Raw genomic sequence first — 21,945 nt, forward strand, 5'->3', positions numbered from 1 at the left:
ACTTGTTACTGTTGCTAATTGAATTACTTTAAAAACAATGATTATAATGTGAACTAATTATGTATAATCCAACGATTGTTTGATGATGTTTAATGCTACAGAGCAACACCTAGATCATTAGGGATTCCATAGAAGTGAGCTCCAGATTAATTTCGACAGCATGAGGTTGTTTTATGAGTACCTAAATCTATGTACATGAAAATATTTTGCATTCCAGTGCCATCAAAGTGCAACCACTACAGGTAGGAATTGAGCCCACCTGCAACATTGTTCTCACTGAACCATTGCAAAGGGTCTAATGCAGCCATGGCTGTGGTCTAAAAATACATTATTTTTATCATCATCGTCGTAAGCAGCCGCACCAACAGCAGCAGCCTATCACATGTCCACTACAGGCTGTAGGTCTTTCCCAGCAGCCTCGACTGACTCCATCCTATCCCCGAAAATTTTCTAATGCAATCACAACACTGCATTCTCTGTCATCCTCATCTGTGTTTTCCATCCTTTGGCACCCATTCTGTTACCGTTGTAGATTACCAGTTGTGTGCTTTATGCATTAGAATGACAGAAAGCTGAGCTAGGTGGTAAGGATTCATTATGCAAGAAAAGGTTCCCGGCGTTTGTGTTGTCCACTTCTCTTCTCTTGTGTCCTGTCTGCACGCCTCACCTTTTCTTGCATTTATGTATTACTTAACCTCCCCAGCTGCACTTCTTTCTTTTCTTCTTATCTGAACAAGAATATCAGTTACAAACGTTCACTATCTAATTCATATTGCTTCCTTCACGTCTCTTAACATTACACCTTCCATTTTCTGTTCCATTTCTTGTTGCGTAATCCTTGTATTCTCCTCAGATTTCTTTATCTTCCAAGTTTCGGCCTCATAGGTTAGCACTGGCAGAATGCACTGACTTCTTCATGAGGATATTTAAAATAGCATGAGCTGAGATCCACAACAGAGATGCCCATGTACATGGGTCAGCTTGGTTTTGCCCTGCAGAAGCGAGTTGGGCTGTTGACTGCATCGCTCCACTGCTCCCTTTTTCCTATGTTGTGCTTTCACTTCCTCACAGACTACCACCTCTATCCTTGCATGCCTGTTAGTGTTCTTATGGTATTAAGAAGTTGGCTTTTCTGCAAAATTTGCTCGCCTGGTGGTCATGCTTACTGCATTATAAAGTCTGAAGTTGGATGGGACAACTCTTTCGTTATAGTAGTAGTCAAAGCGTGGTGCAGAATGTGCAAGCATGGTGTAGTACCTAAACTGCACATCTAGGGCAATTTAATACAAGAGTTTACGGCATTGCATTTCCTTCTACTCAGTGGTTATGGTGTTCTGGTGCTACGCATGAGGTCGTGGATGCAATTTCTGGCTGCGGCAACTGCATTTCAATGGGGATGGAATGCAAAAATGCTCCTGTTCCATGCTTTGGCTACACACGAAAGAACGACAGCTGGCCTAAATTAATTTGTAGCCCTCAACTACGGTCTCCCTCATAAAGCACTATGCAGCTTTGGGATGCTAAACTCTACAATTAATTAAATTGATGCTCAATCTTGGGACTTGAAAGGGGTCATTTTTTTAAATATCTTTTTCTTTCTTTTCTTTGCAGAATATGTGAAGGCAGAAAAAATGCTAAAGGTGAGGAATTTTTACTTATCCTTCCTGTTATAAAGAGAGGCACAAGACCTTCAACTTGCATGTAGCGTAAACTTTTAGTGGGCATGTACCAGTGTAACTTTGCATAGACTTTGTGCAAATAAACTGCCTGGCATTATGTCACTGGCATTATCACTGTCCATGTCACTGGCATTATCATTGCTTATAGTATGCAACAATCTAACTTGGATTTAGAAAAGTTTTTTTTTTTTTTTTTAGGAACTTTGGCATGAAATGAAAAGAAATAGTAAAATTTCACAAAGCAAATCATGATAAGTGCTGGGATCACTAGGGAAAGATGCCTTAGTTTGCTATACAACTTGATGCATGATATCGTTCTAAATTATGATGACTTAATTACTTGCGTGTGGTGTCTCCAACATTGCGTATAGGTTTGCACAGATAGCTTTATTTGTTCAAACATGGATCGCCTTAACTTGCACTGTGTGCTAGCATGATAGTGGAAAGAATGGTAGTGTTACCATTGTGCTAATAAAATGAATTGAAATTAAAGCTTTATTCCTCACTTTATATCTCTCTTTATATACGGTTACAAAGTAGAGCAGACGCAAGGGAGGAAGCCATACATAGCATCATGAAAGTCTCGTTACACCCCATATGACAACAGTTGATAAGGAAAGGCTTGGTCATTGCGAGTGTATACATGATTGGAAGATTTTGAAACATGCTTAATTTGTAAATGGACAGGAGTACAAAACATACACACACATATTTAATTAATGCACCGCATGAACATTTCATAATTACAACAAGGGATAATAAGACAATGTAGGGGTTCACACAGCGGTAAAAAAAAATATTGAATTCATAAAGGTACATGAAAGCAACCAGTGTCTATGACTACTACATTTCATATACAATTTTATGAATGTATCAAAATTTTAGTACAGGTAGGGTAAACACTAATTAAACTTATTTCTAGATGTTTCTTTTTGTGAAATGCAAGAAAAATGTAAAAGTTAACATGGTAGTCTATAAGTGCATGATTGAAATCAGTAGCGTCCAACAAGATTGCATTCACCAAGTAATGCTATGGTGAATACTGTATGGTTACATGATTTTGAAGGTTGAATATTGTCAATGCAGTAGAACCTTGTTCATACATTTAAAAAAATTCAAGAAAAAAATGCACTAACTATGAAAACGTACAATTCGAAGTCACTAAAATATTTGGCAAACTCAACCGTAGTTGACATCTACGTAATGTGAAGCAGCATTGGGGCAAATCGTTGCAGCATGAGACACGAGCGTGCGCTGAGCTGAAGGGGCCCAAGAGGCCTGGGACGCGTGTTGTCATTTTTGTGGCTTCTGCACCTGGCTTCAGGTATTGGGCATCAGAAAGGGCATCATCGTGGGCAACAATTTGCTTGTGATGTTGAAGGTACTACATATTTGAGACATACTAATTCCTCTTACATCGTAGTGATTTAGTTTATCTTGGAACTAGTCATGATTGGTTAAGTCAAAAGTTTTAGAAAAGTCTATATAAATTCTGAGAAGTAAACCTTGTCTTCAAGTACATTTATGATTATTTCCTTTTGCTTGAGCAGTGGAAACTCAGTGGGTCATTTCGGTCTGAAACCCAACTGATAATACGATAAAATGAAGTGCTTGTTAGGAAATTAGTTATTCACAGGTAAATAATTCCTTCTAGATCTTTAGAAAGTACTGGCAGAGTAGAGGTTGGCATATAGTTTGACGGTTCATAGGGGTCGGCTCATTTGTGTATCATGATAACCATTGCAATTTCCATCCGGTTCCATAAGACACTGCTACAGAAGTACAGGTTGAATAATATGCCAAGACTAGAGCTAATAAGTCAACTATATACTTTAAAGGCTTTATTTCAAAGCTTTCTATATCTAAAGCCCTGCTGCTCCTAAAGTTTCTAAATATAGAAATTGTTTCATTTTCGGTTGTAGGGGATATGAACAACAATATCGGCACCTCTGGTGCTCGGCAATTGCATGTGCATAAAATATGGCAGTTTTTGCCCGTTCAGTTCAGATACAGTTTGTAATTATATTGTTATACTCTGTGTCCCTTTCAATTATGCAGTGCACCTAGAGATGTTCAAGTGTTACACATTCCATAGAGCTCCCTTTAATATATATATACCTTATTTCAGATGTACTAAGGCATCAGGTGAATCTCTACAGGGATGTCTTTTACGACTCAGAACGACAGGTAATGTATGTTTTCTTACAGCCTCTTGACTACTGCAGACAGGTGTTTTATACATTTTTTACCTAGCTGAGCCCTCTTTAAATTTTTGCATGCTGCTGCTTTCGATGTATTAATTATGCAAGCACGCAGCCTGATGAAGCTGTGTACTCTGTACAGATGGCGTTTTCTTTCTTCTTCTTTTCCTTCTTTCCTTATGTTTTGTGTTCCACACCAGAGCTCTCGTAAGCAATAGCGCTACATGTAACCTTCACGAGTGTTGCGCTGCAGCAGGGGCACAAAATTGAACCACACTGAAGTAGCTTGCACTGCATGCCATTTAGTGCCTGCTCTTTACCTGGACTGTCTAGTTCACTGTTTGGTAATAAAGAAAATACAGCTAGCTCCCCAAAATGGTAATAACCTCACGGGAGCATCAACCAACATGACCGTCAGTGCCATGTTGCAGAGTGCAGCTACGAAAATAGCTACAGCAGGCACATGCACACTGTGCATACTCTTGTCCAGGCATTGTGTGCTAGGTTGTTCTGTTCGGCTTCCTATAGGCTCTGCTGCTTATCCGCTTCCAACAGAAGCAAAAATGCACACACACATGTTCCTGCACACACAATGGTTACAATAAGCTGGTACAAACAATAGGTGAGCTGATAAACAGCAGGGCTATGCCAGGTTGAATGGAATAGCCTCGAAGGCAAGCGCCTGCCCTCACTACTTTCGTAGGTGCATTCCATGACACGGCGCTAACTGACGTGCTGGTCGACACTCACATGAGATTATTAAAACATTGGAGAGCTGTGCACAATGAACCAGTATTACATCGAACACCTGATTTTGCATTCCCGATAAATATCCTTGCATCTTGCATTTAAATGAAAGGGTATCACTCATACTTTCTTAAACATAGGGTCTATGTTATGTACTACAAGTTGTAGCTCTGCTATAACTGTTGTTGGATTGCTATTTAGATACTCCCTTTGTGTGTATGCCCCACTTGTGCCTGGCTCAGACTAAATGCACCAACTCTATGCAAATGCAAGCTCCTGTGGCATTGCACTGGATGGCACTCTGGCAAGGGAATGCACAACACGACACATTGGCAAATCAGTTCTTTGGAAGCCTGCGAGGTGGAGGAAAATTAATGAAAGTGAGAAATGGTCATCCAAACCAGGACAAATTTTTCTTCAACTGTGAAGTTTTCTTTGAAACCTTTGTGGGTTTCCTTTGTAGCTTTGTGTTACAGACAGGTGGATGACAGTTTTTCCCTTTCATGAACACACCTTGTGGCTAACAAGGAGCATTTATTGGCACTGAATCAATAGCTAACCAGAGTTTGGAGAAGCCACAGACTGCATGCACTGGTGCTGGTTGAAGGATCATGGTGGGAAAGCCAGGATGTCCTCAAATAATAGTATAGTAGACTCATTAATTCAGCCTTGGTTAACTTGATTTTTCGGTTAATTTGGTCTGGACTGAAGGTTACGGCCAGCACCGATGCATTTCTATGAGCCCAAAACTTTTGTTATTTCAAACCGAAAATTCATCTTCGCTGGATAATTTGAACTTAGCCAGTCACCACGCACACCTGACCCATATAGTGACCGAAATAGCGACCCCTTTAGTGGTAGTATCTGTCTCAGCAGAGCTTTGGGGACAGTGAATGCGTTGAACGCACATCATCACCAGTCGAAAATGGCTTTTTTCGGCCAGCCCTAGAGAGATTTTCAAGCAATAACCCTAGCTCTGATGTCCGATTATAGTGTTTACCCAATTCTAACACAGGGTCTCTCTCTCTCTCTCTCTTTCTTTTCTGTTTTGTTTCAAAGAAATTGGGGGCCAAAAATTGCTTGCGCGGTAATATAGGGTCTCTCTCTCTCTCTCTCTCTCTTGTTTACTGCTCGGTACAATCGGATACGAAACCACAATTTACTTTTTCGCATAACACAATGTACTGCGGCGAAGCTAACTTCAAAAATCGTGCGGCAAAGCTGACTTTAGGAAACCGGCTACCATTGTGTAGCAGATAGTTTTCTTAGTGAAAAATCGGGTGTGCGTTAGATTTGCATTTTGTTTAGGAGCTTATGTAATTTCTACGTTTGTTTTCTACTTTGGACACATAGAAAATGTGCGCGCGTTTGATTTGGGGGCATGTTAGAATCGAGCAAACAATGCCAAATGAATCACCGGTGTGTTTTGCTGTTTTTTCTGCATCTGATGATTCGATCAATTTCGTTGGTCCCGTCAGGGTTGAATTTACTAAAGTAGACTTTAATAAAGGTCTTTATTGACAGAGGGAGGACGAGAGGTCACTGATTAGGGAGGGTACATGCAGGGTGGGGTAAACAGGCACCCACTAGACGGCACACACCAGGACACTGGCTGCACCAAAGTAAGCTAGTTTGACAAGGTGCTTTGGGTTAGCCAGAATGTCCTGTTGTAATGTCTCGACATCAGTGTGGCTGAAGATGTTTTGTTGATTTTCATATGTCGAGCACTGCAATATCAGGTGCTGCATATTTGCGACGCATAAGGATTCCCAGAATGTGCCTTTACTGGGGACAGTAATGTAATGCCCCTTCCTTGGTCTTCAAGAGTCTGTCATTTATGTATGATACTTGGAGTAGTGACCATGTTGGCCAGCACCGTATTGATAAAGGTTTTCTGGGGTCTACTTTCAAGTCCTTAAAAACATGTCAAGAATTTATGCATTTCAGTCTCTCATGGTTGAAGTACATGATATAGCTGTGCACTCTGCTCATCTCAAGTCAAGAGTCCACTGGCAGGGGTGAGCTCCGGGACTGAAAAGACCTTTGAAGGAGAGGTTGGAGATGTTAGAGTAATTGTCCAGCAATCAGAGTTGGCTAGGTTGTGTGCAGCCTTTATTCCTTGCTCCCTCAGCAAAACTTGGAAGAATTGTGACTGTCTGCACGAGCTATGACCCCTCTGCAACAATGGCAGTAACATGTCAGATTAGAATGCTGGTTGGCATGTGCGCTCACCTTTCAGCTGAAGAACATTAGAGGGGCAGCATTCCTCTGGCTAACCTAATCTTCATTTGGTCTTGCCAGGAACACTCTTGACCATGGCAGCAAATGTACAACATCCTCTGAGACTGCTGGCACCATGTTGAACCTGGCCAAAGTGAAAAGCAGGCAACTGGCTAGCAAGCTGTTTGCATGTATACAACTGCTTAGCATGCAAGAGAAAGTTTTTGTCCCATACTAGAAGCAGTTTTTACTTCTGTGCTGTAAATGAACGATTAAAATTTTAACCTTGCGGAATATATATATATATATATATATTGGATATTTTGCTTTTAAAGTTAGTTCTGGAGCAAAATACTTCGATCATATTAATTTAGGCTTAAAAATTTAGTTTTAAAGATCTTTATAGTATGCAGAAATTAAGAGTTCTTGCGTTATTTATTGCCATTGACTTTATGAGCTAAAAAAATAATTAGAATCTTCTTAGTTCTCCCATGCGATAGAATGGGCTGGCTAGAGCCATTCTTTAAGTTGACTTCCATCTCAGACTGGCTAGCCCCAAACATATTTTCACTGCCAGAAGCTGTGCCTTGATAATGCCACTCTACCACCTTTCTGTTTGTACACTTGGCAATCACCTGTACTAGCCTCCACCTCACTGTTCTTCTGCCCTAAGTCTGTGCATGTTGAACCATGCATGCACACTCCCTAGTAGTGCTGCTGATTGTGTATGTCAAGCACCACCTGTGGCTTAGTAGTCATCATCTCTAGCAGTAATGGACAAGTCTTTAAAGTTTGAAAGTAATCATGTATGAGGATGGCTAGAAACATTGTTAATTTCAAGTGGCATCGCAGAACACTTAGGCAACTATTTTATACTGTATTCTCTTGCACTTTCAATAGTAACATTTCAGTTGCATGAGCTCACTTTCATGGTGTTATCTCTATGTGTTTAAATGTAAAAAGCAAATGCATCATCTGCCTGGACTATCTCCTGAACATGTTTCTTAGGCACTGTGCAGGAATTTTCGCCAGATTTCTGGTCATACTGTGTCGACCTTCCTTGTTTACACCTTCCTTAGAACAAACATCTATTACTCACAAGTTGTCAACATGGCTTTTGAAAAGGCCACTCCACTATTGCATGAAAACCTTACACAGTAATGGTCGAATTGATGCACTCTTTTTTGGGCTTCAGCGATGTGCTTGAGAGTATTTTGTGAAAAACTATTTCTAAAGTTGTGAAATATAAATCTTCCAGATGTAATAATTTCTTGAATTATAGATTATTTTGCTAACCATGTACACTTTAGTCGGTCAATGAGATCCGTTTGAGCCGTCTTTTGGTTCATACCCCATACATTATCCAGGGGCACTGCTTTTTCTTTTATTCATAAATGATATCATCACTGTTACACTTGCAGTACAAGTGAGGTTGTTTGCAAGTGATTTTGTCGTATTTTGAGAAATTACTTGAGTGCAGGATCAGAGTGAATTTATTTTAAGCTTTCATAATATACGAGGGCAAATCAGAAAGTCCTTGCCCCTATTTCTTATTAGCTAAAATAAGGTACATACTGGTAAATACAAATATACGTACTATTCTACGTACCTTACACTATTTTTCTGGTTCAGACATTTGTCCCATTGCACTACTAAATTTGAGATGCCCCTGTGATAGAACTGCGAAGCCTGCAGCCGCCCCGAACGCTCATTGTCATGCAAGTCTTCACGGCCTTTTGCGAACTCACAATGCCACCACTTCACACTTCCCAAAGCGAGACACCTTTCCCCATATGTGGGCTGCATTTCCCTATGGATTTCAATGGGAATTCGTCCCTTGCTCCGTAGAAAACGAATCACACTTCGTTGCTCGTACGCCGTAGACGTGCGAAGCACAACCGCCATCTTCAACAGCTGACAGCAGTGCCGTGCCGCGGAGCTACCAGTAGATAATGCCGGGTCGGTCCAAGACAGGTCCACTGCTGGGAATGGATATGTTGACTTCGCATTTACAGCCATAATTTGGATTTAAAAAAAATAGGTGCAAAGACTTTCTGATGCGCCCTCGTATTAGTGTGATGCAAGGAATGGGGCCATTGCTGCCAGCACAGAAAAAAACTGTTTGTCTTCGCATAACACACAAAAAAGGGCCGACTGTAGTGCATGTACAAAGTGTGGTCTTTGCACTAAAGCAAGTTGATAGCTACATGCACAGTAAAACTTAGCTCTGACAAAGTTGAACGGGGAACTACGCTTACTTCGTTATATTCATTACTTCATTAGATCGATTTCCTGCCCTCATGTCTGATGTTGGCCACCAGTAAGGAATAGGGAGTTGCTGTTAGTAAACACTAGGTATGCTGATTTAAAGCTCCGCTGCACATTGCCAAAGAACTGTGAAATATTGTTTTCTCCTGTATCTTTATCAACCACATGAGTGCTTTCTCTAATGCAGCTCTCAACACTAACCCATCTTCGCCATCACCATGCACACCCAAGTAGCAAGTAACAAGTCTTGCAGCATTTTATGAGCATGCCAGTGCACTCCTGCAAGCCTGATTTCATACAGCGCTCGTTACCATATGCAAGCAAGCAATTATAAACAATAAAATAAGCTTTTTTTGTTGTCATCCAGTGGCAAACATTGCAGTGAAGTTGAGGCTCGCAGTGCTCCACTGGCACATTCAAGAAACTGATAAGCCGAGCAATTACTGATAACATGGGCAGTGGTTGTAATTTGTAAGAATCTTATTATTTGTCACTCCAAGCAACAGATCGCAGCAATAATGGTGGCCCGGCTTTGTCTGACGCAGTGATAGAGGGCGAGAAGAATGAAAAATAAATTTATCGTTATAAAATAGGATCGCCTGGCTGTGCATGTGCAGCAGGCTATTGCAGTATTGTTTAGACAGTCAAGCATGTACAGAATCATCTTTCCTTCATACTGCAAGCCACATGCTCCTTCGACCAAAGTGTTGAGTGCTATGTGCACCAGCAAATGAGTGTGGGAGCTGACAGTGTTGGCAGAATGCAGTACAGGGATAGCAGTAATATAGTGCGTGTGTAGCTGCCAACTTAGCAGCATGGCTGGTCTGGCACATTGCCAGGTAGCCGACAGCTTGTGGGAGTTTTGTATTGCTAATTCAGGCAAGTTACAAGTAGTTTCACGTGCCACCAGATTTTGCCTTAAAGCATAAAATTATCAATAAACCTTCATTCAGAACTAAAAATGGTTCATTATATATTCACTTACAGAAAACGTTTCCTTTGTTAAAATGAGATTATAAATGCATCAGTATCTGTGGGAATTTCAAGGGGAATTACGATTACCTTGTTATATTTATTAGTTTATATAACCTGTTTTGTTAGAACAAGGTTTGACTGTATTTTGGCGTGACATTCACTAATAAATTTTATTCGAGCCTGCACGTTGGCAGCATGTGCTCTTCTGCTTTGTGCAAACAGTGTTTTTTACAATGCAAACTTAGACATTGACCTCTGAACCTTCAGCTACTCAGTTACCTCACTTTTATCATGTGGAAACTAGAATATGCTTGTATTGCATGAGATCCACACACTAAACTTGACATCAGCAAGCTCGAAAAAACCCAGAGAAAGGCTGTCCAGTTCATTTATTCTAAGATTAAACATACGAACTCCCTGCCAGAACTTATGATGTCTAATAACATTCCACCCCTTGAACTATGAACACAAAAATACTGCATAGATTTTCTGCAACTGCAAGTTAACCATAAATTAGCATTAGGCCCTTTGCTATAGGTAGCCTTGCTGTCCACAGGGCCACACGTCATCATCACTTCGGTTCAAAAACACCTTATTATGCTGTGACAGACACCTACAAATTCTCTTTCTCTCCTTATGCAATGTTCAAATGGAATTATCTGAGCCCTGTCTACCGCACACTCATTGACAGTTTTCTGAATCTGTATACAGTTGACTTCCGTTAATTCGACCCTGACGAGACCGACGAAATTGATCTAATTATTTGTCAGGTCAAATTAAACAAGATGCAGAACAAATGCCAAAACACACCATTTGGCATTCTTTGCCCGATTCTAACAAGCCCCATAATCAAATGCGCACATACTTTCTATGTGTACAAAGTGGTAAAGTAAAGTAGAAATGAAGTTAAAGCTCCTAAACAATGTAGAAATCTAACGCGCTCCCGATTTTAGCAAGAAAAATTGTTGCACAATAGTGGCCGGTTCCCTAAAGTCAGCTTTGCCACAAGATTTTTTTTAACGTCAGCTTCCTCGCGATATATTTGTGTTGAGCGGTAAAGCATTTGACCGATGCGAAGCAAGTTTTGGTTTCGTGTCCGATTGCACTGCGGAGACAATTTTCGTCCCAATCTCGTTTAAAAAATAGAGGCGCGTGCTGGAATCAGGTAAATATCATAATCAGACATTGTGAGCTACGGTTATTCCATGAAAATCATCCTGAGGCAGGCTGAAAATAGACGTATTCGACGAGGGATGACGTGCGTTCAACGTATTCACTGTCCCCTAAGCTTCGCCGATAGTACAGATGCTGTCACTAAAGGGGTCACTTTTGGGTTCACCATATGGGTCAGGCACGTGCGTGCTTACTGGTCAAATTCAAATTATCTGGCGAAGGCCAATTTCAGGGTCGAGATAAGGAAAGTTTGCACCCATAGAAATGCATGGGCACCTGCCGGGACCTTCGGCCAGAAACAAATTAACCAAAAACTCGAATTAACAGAAGTCTACCGTATATATTTTGGACGTTTGCTTTCTGTGATGTGTGTTCAAGTATACCCACCCATCTGGCAATATTTATGTGGTCTGAAGCATGCACTAAATAAGTAAAGCAAATAAATTATTGTGCAGTCGGTATATTTTGCAGCAGTTGGCTTTAATATCAAACCCTGTCGCCATGGTAGTGTCGGTCTTGCTTGCTATGATGGTAATTAGGATACCTTCGATTATTTCAGTTTGACCCAATTGCATAATTGAAACACAAACACTCCTGGTGACCCAGTACTGAGACATAGGCCAGTGGACTGCATGAAAGTGGACATGTCATGAAGACCTTGTTATTGTTCATGGTTAATATAAATAGCAGTGTGTACAGCTACCGAATGGTGCAAAGGCACTACTTCAGTTATTCTTTTATGAGCTTACTTCCTTTGGAGTATATGCATGGAAAGAAAGTCTCTATGTGATCAAAGTTGCCAAATAGCTACAGGCAAGAAAAGCTAGTGGGATGCTGGTTACATAACTAGTTGCCGGAGCATTTTTCAGAGGAATCCAAATCTTCATTATTTTCACTGATAAGTATTTTTTAGATGTTATAGGATTCATCTGAAATGCACAGCACCATATTATATACACCATATTTCCCAAATTTAAGCACCTCACCTATTGTTTGAATAACATGGTCCTCACCCATCTCCCGCCTAAGCAAAAAAATTTTCACAGCACAGGCGTTAGCACTCTTGTGTTCAAAGATCAGCTGTCATCAGCATTCGAGCTGATATTGTAGAGTTTCTTTAGAAAGTTTTATGTCATTAACAACCTGAGTAGAACTGTAGGCAATTATGAGAAAAGCAGTGCTGTGTCCACATCAGGCAACATCACGTTGATGAAACAAATATGATCACATCACTTGATTTTTCCAGCCAACCATAATTTTTGCATAAGTTGAAAATGACTTTTGACCATTTACTTTTGAGTTTCTCTGTAAAAAGTAATTTCTTGCCTGGGCATTCTAAACTTGAACCTAAGCACTTTTCATCACTTTGATTAAGGTAAAAAAATGGGGGATAGAGGGAGGTATATATAGATTCAAGAAAATATGGCAGTAGTGTCCTTGTACTTGTGTTCTAATCACAGGTCTAAGGACACTATATAAGTAAGCAAATAAATTATTGGGTAGTCTGTGTATTACACAGCAGTTGGCTTTGATATCAAACCTTTTTGCCGCATTTCGATGGGGGCGAAATGCGAAAACACCCGTGTACTTAGATTTAGGCGCACGTTAAAGAACCCCTGGTGGTCTAAATTTCCGGAGTCCCCCACTACGGCGTGCCTCATAATCAGAAAGTGGTTTTGGCACGTAAAACCCCACAATTTATATTTTTTTTTAACCTTTTTGCCATAGTTGTTATTATTGGTTAAATTGATTAAATTATTTTTATCGTTGCCTACAGATAAAAAAATTGGGGGAAGCTCTCAAAAGGTACCTGGGCACTGGACAACGGAGTTCTTCTCCAGGTTGGTGGCTTATTTATTTTATTATACACAGGGCTAGTGAAAATGGCTTCCATGGTTTAAGCCTCGTATTTTACGCATAGAATGGTCACCGCCATGATGGTGAAGTGGCTATGGTGTTCTGCTACTGAACACAAGGTTGTGGTCTTTAATTCCTGTTCACAACGGCCGCATTCTAATAGAGGTGTGATGCAAAAATTCTTCTGTACTGTGCTTTAGATGCATACTTAAAGAAGCCCAGGTGGTCCATATTCATTCAGAGCCACCTACTACAATGTCTCTCACAGCCTGTGAGTTGTTTTTGAATGTTACATGGCATAATTAAATTTTAATTTTTGCGTGGGCAGATTGATATCAACATGTCCATAAATAAGAACAGTAACTCGCTTGCAAATAAACTTTCAAGGGTAATGTGAGACCTTTTTTTTTTTTTTCACATAAGACCGTTTTGCTACACATATGCTGTTTGTCCTATTCCCTGCTATTGAGTGAGTGGCCAGTGGACTTATTTACAAAGGTCCTCTGTATCAGTAGTAAGAGACAGTGATTGTTTTGCCACTGACAATATTGTGTTGAAGTTTTGTACAAAATTTTCTTACACAATGACAAGGTTGTACCACTACTGTGCAGTGTGAAATTCCAAGGCAGCCTTCTCCTATTCAACAAATCTCATTTAAACAAATTGTTCATTTTTGGAAACCACCTGCCTGGCATTGATGCCACAAAACTTTTGTGAAATTTCGAGAACTTTGGGGAAAGCATTGAAATTGTTACTTTGTGTACACAATGCAACAAGGAAATCGGGAAGATTATTTGCAGTAACCCTGTATGTAACCTCGTAAGGTTGAACACCTGTATTATTTGCCCTAAGCATGTTGCCTGAATGTCTCTGATCTACACCATGAGCCAAAGAAACAGAGCGTTTAAAGGAATATGTGGAATTTTCTTTCACCAATGCTGTGCATCTCATTGTACTAGAAATGTTTTTGACTCATAACTGTAGCATGTAGCCATAATGTTTTACATCAATAACCGAGACAGGCGTAAATATTTCTCTTGTGTAAAACGTTACCTTGTTTGCACTCAGACTTAGAAAGAAGTGGCATTTTGTGCAGTAACAGGTTTGGTGCCAGTGCTCGCGTGATAGCAATGCAAATGCCATGTTCAGGCCTTAGTCATATTGAATAGCAAAATTTTGGGGCATAGCATGATGCATGCAGCGTAAAAATTGTGCTTATGCTTCGTGTACATCTGCCCTGCACTGGAAGAGGACACTCTTTTCCACGGAGACAAAGAATAACTACCCTTTAGAGTTATTTGTGTTCTCTACTGAAATGCCGCAACAAGTTGCAATGGTCACCAGGAAGGCAGCTTGCTGGATGGCAGAGTCAACCATGCTAGGCCCATTGTGTACCACATAAGAAGGTTCAATTCTGCTGCCGACCTAATGTGAAGGAGGAAAAGCTGCACATCTGCAACTTCTACTTTTTTTTCTCCCCTTCACTGAGGCACAATAACTCCTCTTCAGATGGGCACAAAAACTACCAGTTTACTGGTGTTTTGGCTTGTGTATTTTCTCACTTTATTATAAAGCATGCTGCTATAAGCAACTCATACGATCATAGTTTCTTTGTAGGTACTAGTAAATGTGTTTCCTGCTACTCCTGTCTGCTTGCAGGACCCAGACAAAACAGTGCACGAGCAGGCTCTAACAGGGACAGCAACAACTCTGCTGCTCAACCACAGAATCGACGGGGAGGTGCCACAGGTGGCGGTGGTCGTAGATGTGGCATTTGCAATGAAGAAGGTGTGTTTCTGCATGTACCAAAGGGTGCTCATTTTCTGCAATTATTCAAACTACATGCACAATTTTTCGTATGATTATATTATGAAATGTATTTAATTGCAATGTAACATGCATTTGTGAAGGTAGACACAAGCTTGTGCCACACTTATAATCCATCTTGACGCTAAACAAAAAGCTTCTGCGTTTGAACTAATTAAGGAACAATTAGCTAGTAATCTTCATATGTGATTAACTAGAATCTCAGGTAATTCTAACTTGCTTAATTCGAACTGACGTACGGTCCCGTCATAATCACATGTATTTCAATGTGCAAAAACACCCTATAAAACAAACTCCTGGGCATTTGCACCAGTTAATTCGAATGTACCACATCCTGAACCACCCTTCTGCCAGCAGCGCACCAACACAAGTGGTGGTTGGACCCAGCAGTGTGATATTTGCTGCTGCTGCAAGGGCGATGCAACTGATTACATGGCGACCGGGAGCACTTGGTTAGTCTATTAGCTTGGTCATCGAAGCGGCAAGGTGCACTTGTATATGCATTGTGGTGCTGTGTGTAGGCCTCGTGCGGATTGCCATACGTATGATGCTGTGTGAAACTAGTGTGCAAGCTTCAAGCGAGATTTGTTGAGTGGCGGAAGAAGAAACATGTAGACCTGTATCAACGGTCATTTTCAATCATAACCGCAGAACGAAGTCACTGACAGATTTTATGGGCCTGAACATCCCCGCACGGCACCACCACCTATACTTGATAAAAACCAACGTATAACGGCAACCAAAGTTTCGGACTCTGTGTGATGCCTTGCTTGATTTTTTTCGGGCTTATCCGCTTGCATGATGTCGAAAACATGCATAGTGACTGCAAACAAAGTTTGCACCATTCATGCTATCACTCATGCCCTCACTTTTTTTGTTGAGTTAGTTTCGCTGCTTTCAGAGTGCCATACGTCCGCTGTGAAGTACATTTGAATCTCATAATTTGAACTCGAAGGAGCCTGAAAATTTGTTCGAATTAAAGGAAGTTAATTAATGGAGGACTTACCTGCAGTGGCACATGTGCACTGAGTTAACACATGAGTAGGAAGCTCCAGAAGATTTATTCACACGCATTTGCCAATTACAGTCAATGTCCGATTTTTCAGACTCCATAGGGGCCGCGAAAAATGTCCGAAATATCCCGATTTTCGGACATTTTTCGTGGCCCCTATGGAGTCTGAAAAGTCGGGCGGCCCGAAAAAATGGATGAATGCCTTTTACTACCCCCAAGGGCTCAAATCGCCACAAGCACGTCCGAAATAGCTCTAAAGGCCTGCCAGTACACTTATTAGGCGTATCGGTGCTTGTACCGTGATAGAAGACGGCGGGTGCACGCGTGCATTGGGGGCGAGCTCCACCACTGGAAAAGCTGGCGCCACCGTCGGCGTGACGTGGCATGAGGGATCACGTGGACACAGCGGCCGCGTCGTCTGCTTCGGAAGCGCCGAAGCGAGTTGAAAACGAAAGTTTAAAGTCCTACCTGCGCTGCGGTTCTGATTAAGACGTGGCATGAGGGATCACGTGGACACAGCGGCCGCGTCGTCTGCTTCGGAAGCGCCGAAGCGAGTTGAAAACGAAAGTTTAAAGTCCTACCTGCGCTGCGGTTCTGATTAAGTGGTGAGGCTTTCCCGCCTTGGGTGTCTGCTTGACAACATTTGAAATCACCATAATAGGTAGTTGCTGCCTTTGGAGGCGTGCAGCATGGTAGGCTATTGCTCGGTGCCGCAGTGCCGGAGGTATGCAACGGAACCCGGTGTCAGCCTTATTCACTCGTAGCCGCAGGACAAGAACCTCCGTGAAGCATGGCTCGCGAAACTTAGAACCGGCAAACAGCCATCGGCTACAACTCGGGTATGCAGCAAGCACAGACGCGAGGAATATTTCTGCTACGGCGCCGGGACTGCGATGTTCGGTGAGTAGCAGAAAACCCGCACTGAGACGTTCGCCCGCGCTCCCTCCAGGCTAATGTCACGACGGTTTGGTCTATGAACTTGTTGATGCTAGACACTAGCAAGTTCACTGGAATGGAAAGGGAGTGGTAAGAAGCACATTAAATAAAGGCATGGCATATGGTCATGTTTGTGTTATGAAAATTAACGCACTGGATTACGAAAAAGAAGCAGTGCGAAATCGCCTGCTGACAGCATACAGTGCGATGCAACTTTAGAAATAATATTGAAACGTCCAAGAATTTAGAAGAAAAAAATTGAATCGTCGCGACGGCACATCACAGTCGCCGTAGGCGTCGAAGTCCCTTGTTAAAACGAAATTGTGTTTGAAAAGCTCTGATACCGTCCACGCAACAATGGTTGCTTGTGCACTGTTAAATGCTCATATGCTGCGGCCTAAAGCTCACAGCACGGTGCGAAAGCGCTCTCAGTGAAAGCTAAACATTGTGCGCCGACATGCATGCAGATGCGCAGTCGGTCGCCGCAAACCCGTGTGATCGCTGCATGCATTGAGGCTTCGTTCTGTTATGCGCCCTTTGGTTATACAGACAGCCCACCGTAAGAACATATTTCACATAGTTTGCGCTCAGCGATTGCCGACCTTTCAGGCAAGAAGCCGGTTCGGGAGACTCCATCGCGGCGACCGCGCGCAGTGGCTTTCAATGTACGTATTCGGTAAAGAGATAGCGTCTGTAAACGATTCTGCGCTTTCAGTCTGCTCAAGGTTATTATTTCCCTCGTTTTGAGAGTACTTAAAGAAATGCACAGGAGGGCTGCCGCGTGGTGTCTTTATTAAGCGCCGTCAGCCAAACCTATGAGGAGCGCGCCGCGTGATCCCTCATACTACGCAAGGAAGGCGCTTCCGACAGATGGCGACTCCGTAAGTCCTCGCCGCCAATAATTAAAGTAAACATACCATGTCCCTCTTTTAACTTTTGGCATGCTTCACCACGTAACACTACTATATTGGGGCGAAGCTGACTTTCGAGAACCGGCATTATGCAACACGCCATGCTTTCCGCGCTCCGAAGCCATTGGCGAGGATTGCCAATGCCAACAGCGGCAAATCGTTTCAGTGAAAAACACAGCACCGAACAGCAAGACCCTTGGTAACGAACGTCGAAGTAGCTAGGCCTGCGTTGCCACAGTGTGGCTAGAGCTGCCAACGGATCTGCTGGTCGGAGGCGCCGCTGCGTGATTTGGTGCGCTGCTGAGAACATTATCAGAGCACAGCATGTTCGAATTAACCGTCGCAAATGCTTGCACGTTCAAATTACCGGGAGTTTTCGCCCATTGGAATACACACAACTTTGACGGGACCACAGGATCCGTTCGAATAAACCGAAAGTGCAAATTAAGCGTGTTCAAATTAACAAGATTCGACTGTATTTAGTCAACTCGACAACAAACAACCAAACCGCAACTTTTGTCAGCGACTCCCGAACTCTCGATGCGGCCACATGGCAATGCTGGTTAGGCGTAGCCGGTTAAGCCTAGTCTCAAATGCCATTCTATGCTTAGCATCGGATGTCTTTTTGGGATTGGGAGTTAACCAAAGGTCAGTGGGCCAGCTTGCTCTGGGGGCCCATAGTAAAACCACAAATGAGGCTGTGCAAGGTGCCATGGGTTGGGCCTCTTTTAAGTCTGAGAAGTGCAGAGCAAAATTAGTTGAAGAAAAACTCAGGAAAGTGCGGATGAAATAAAATGGGTGGCTTAAGTGCGCAAATAATTGTACCTCAAAAGTGTGGACCCAGAATGGAGAAAGTGGTCAAGAAAATTGGTAATTAAGTAAAGGGTATTTGGAAGTGTAAATAGATAAACCAAAGTCATCAAAAAGAAAATGAGGAAAACAGAGACGATAAATTGGGTGCAAAAGATGGATAAACAAAAAATTGTGCAGAAACCATCGATGTGGGAATGTAAGGAAATAGCCCGAGCAAACAAATGACCGAATGAACATTTTCCTTGCCGAGTCGCACCATAGACTAACCACGAAAACGGCCAGAAGAGGCAAAGGAAGCTATTCACGTTAACATGAATATTTATATATGCGGCAAGAAATAAACCAGGAGGGAAAATCTGTATGATAACACAAAGGGCACTGCTTGCTATTTGTGACCTGAGCTTGCTGCAGGAGGACAAAAACATAATGGAGCAACTATTCGCAACAGTACGAGGCATATATGTGTCTGCTGCATCAAAAGTCCAGGAATGACATGGCACATCGTAATGGAATGCCAAGATATTCACCCAGCAAGACCCGTAGGGACTGGCCACCTTCTGCGCCAGGGTTCAAAGCAGATGGAAGCATTGCCTGGTCAGCACTCGAGATAAGCTAGAGATGTTATCGGTGGATATATATATATAGAATTAGTAGTTGTTATAGGCACAGGTAACTGTTCAATATAGAGATAGAGGTTTTAATGAAGAGAGAAAAAGTGAGAGAGAGGCAAAATGCTATACTGCTGTGCATTTATGTATAATACAGTTAAACTTCGATATAACTCTATATAGTAGGTAAATTAATGATATAGTAGGTAAAATCGGCAGTTTGTTTCCTTATATCGAAATTTAGTTGTATTGAAACTCGACATTTTATGCAAATAAGTAAAGTCACCGATCGATTTTTCTTGCATGGAAAGAGACCGCAGAATTTTCCGAGTTATCGGGCAATCGTGAAAAACAAATTTAAATGAAAAAAACAATTCATTTTGATCAATCTGGGAGTGGGCGACGAATGGTATGGCTTTATGCCACGTCGGCGATATCTTCACATCGGCGGTACGAATTAAGCAAAGTCAGCCACGTTTTCGAGTGCACCCCGGCCCCCGCGGCTGATAGCGTCGCCCGCACTGGGACGACGCTATCTTGAAAAGCGCTGGCAGCGTGAAGCGCTCAGCTGCGCTTGCATCTATGCGCAGCCACGGCCGAGACACGCGCCAACATACCCCCCCCCCCCTCCCCCCGCCCCCGCGCGCGCGCTTTATCACATTACCGCGAGCTCGCACCTCTCCTCCTTTTTTCCTTTGCTCGCGTGGGAAGGCGGCGCCCGTGAAGCCACCATCTTTCTTGTCTCGTCCTCGCTCACTTTCACTCGCACCTACAGCACACTGCGCGGAGCGCGATAGGATCTCATCGCACTTCGACTTCATACGGAACATGATGCGGCTCCACTTCGGCGGTCGCTGCGCGGCCGGCGTGCGATCTGAGAGGTGCGTTTGCTAACAGCCGCTTGTACTCAATCATTTGACCATCTGAATCTGCGGAAGTTTCCATTTATTGTCTCGGCATTCCTTTGCGGCAGAAGCGAAATTTCGTTATATTGAAATCGCACACAAAGGCACTTCATTGTATTGACGTTCTAAATACATGGTGTTCTGCGGACAAGAGGTTGTGAAAAGTTAAATAATCCGTTATATCGAGGTTTAATTGTACTAATTAGCTCAAGCAGGCTAGGCGACTATTTGTCGCCGCCCCATTTTAAAGGCGATGTCATAGAAATCATCATCACCATCGGTGTGGTTAGTGAGCGGTAAGGGAAGCTTGCGCTTGATATGTTCATGCCCGTAGACAACTACTTCGGAAATTGGTTGGAATCAGGTGTGAGATAACGCACAAAAGCTGGACTGACGGCCATGCGTGCGTGAAGTGAAACTACCGCGAATGCCTACCAAGTTTGTATGTGCGCTCATTGGACAGAACGGCCCAAGCTCGTGTGCGGGCATAAAGCTCTAAACAGTATTTGCGCAACACAGCCTAAACTGACAGTGTTGCGTAGTCAAGGTTGCACACGCAATATCTGGACTTTGTGACGACGCTCATCGGGCTGCGTGACAGGCGAACACGACACGCACCCGCGGCCTCTACCATCACCAAATTTGAAGTAGGTATTATTTAAATGAAGCACAACGTAGAGCAAACTTCTCTAAACAAATTTTTTAGTGGTGCTCCATTTGTAAAAAAAACAAACGAAATTGATGTGCCGTTGGCATTCGTTCTTTTTTTAATTTTTTTTTTGGACTGCCCATTATTCAAACATTCTTTTTCGGTCCCGTTTGTAACAACAACAAAAAATGCAGTCGGCAATGTTTCGCAACTTGTCACGCCTGTGTTAATTTCAGTGCACGTGCACTGTGTCATGCAGCTCCACACGTAAGCCCCCATTCAGTGAGCTTTCTGTTCAAACTCTGTTTAATTTGAAAAACATTGTGGGCACCTTCGAGTTCGAATTACCGAGATTAGACTTAGCTCACATTTCTATATATGTTAAAGATGTGCATTCATAATGAAAAAGGTGTGTTTCTGTACTTATAGTAGGGCCCTTATTTTCTCTGGTTATTCAAACTGTGTGCATAGCTTTCTTTCTTTTTTTTTTTCAGGACATGATCGACGACGCTGTCCACAAAGGCCTTCATAAGGTGTTCTTAGTTGGAAGCATGCAGCACACACTTGACAAATCTCGTTTTTATCGAGAAGCTGTTAAAGCAACTGTTATAGATCTTTACACCAGTTTTAGTGTCATAGCTTACGAAAACTACTGCAGGATTTTTACCCTTTTACTAATATAGCTTTGAGAATAAATTCCATATATTTATTCTACCCCCTTTTGTTCCCATTGTGGTGGTTCAGTGGCTATGGCATTGTGCTGCTGCGCATGGGGTCGTGGGTTTCATTCCCAGCTTCAAAGACTGCATTCTGATAAGAGCGGAATGCAAAAGCCCTTGTGTATCATGCTTTCGGTGCACAACGGAAAATCGCAGGTTGTCAGAACTAATCCACCACTACGTCATCTCTAATGCTAGTCTGTGAGTTGAATTGGCATGTTAGGTGCCCCTCACCAGACTCCAGTGGAAATTTTCGATATACAGTGGAAATTGTAAAATGCCATATGGGCATTGTTTTGCCGAAATAATTTTTCAGATCTATTTATTATTTGAGGAGATAGAGGAAATTGAATGCCCTGTTACCATATACGACCAGGCGGACAAACACACTTCCCCTCTCTTTGCCTCGACTAGCCTCAGCAAGCGACATTTCTTCCCTGCCTTC

The 21,945-nt window shown here is 42.4% G+C and overlaps 1 protein-coding gene across 7 annotated transcripts in view; it reads left to right on the forward strand.

Moving 5' to 3' along the window:
• Window positions 1-21,499, forward strand: part of Top3alpha (topoisomerase 3-alpha) — a 62,787-nt gene extending 41,288 nt beyond the window's left edge. For 6 of the 7 annotated variants that reach the window (XM_050195072.2, XM_055062792.2, XM_050195067.3 and 3 more), the window contains 5 exons: window positions 1,612-1,640; window positions 3,808-3,866; window positions 13,041-13,104; window positions 14,780-14,908; window positions 21,276-21,499. In XM_050195072.2, coding sequence (XP_050051029.1) covers window positions 1,612-1,640; window positions 3,808-3,866; window positions 13,041-13,104; window positions 14,780-14,908; window positions 21,276-21,313 — 319 coding nt within the window. In that variant the 3' untranslated portion in view covers window positions 21,314-21,499. Of the gene's footprint in view, window positions 1-217; window positions 243-1,611; window positions 1,641-3,807; window positions 3,871-13,040; window positions 13,105-14,779; window positions 14,909-21,275 lie in introns of those variants that run through there. The other variant, XM_055062793.2, reaches the window with a different exon arrangement.
• The last annotated feature ends 446 nt before the right edge of the window (window positions 21,500-21,945 follow it).

Source organism: Dermacentor andersoni, chromosome 1 (genome assembly GCF_023375885.2).
Source record: "Dermacentor andersoni chromosome 1, qqDerAnde1_hic_scaffold, whole genome shotgun sequence".
NCBI lineage: Eukaryota > Metazoa > Arthropoda > Arachnida > Ixodida > Ixodidae > Dermacentor > Dermacentor andersoni.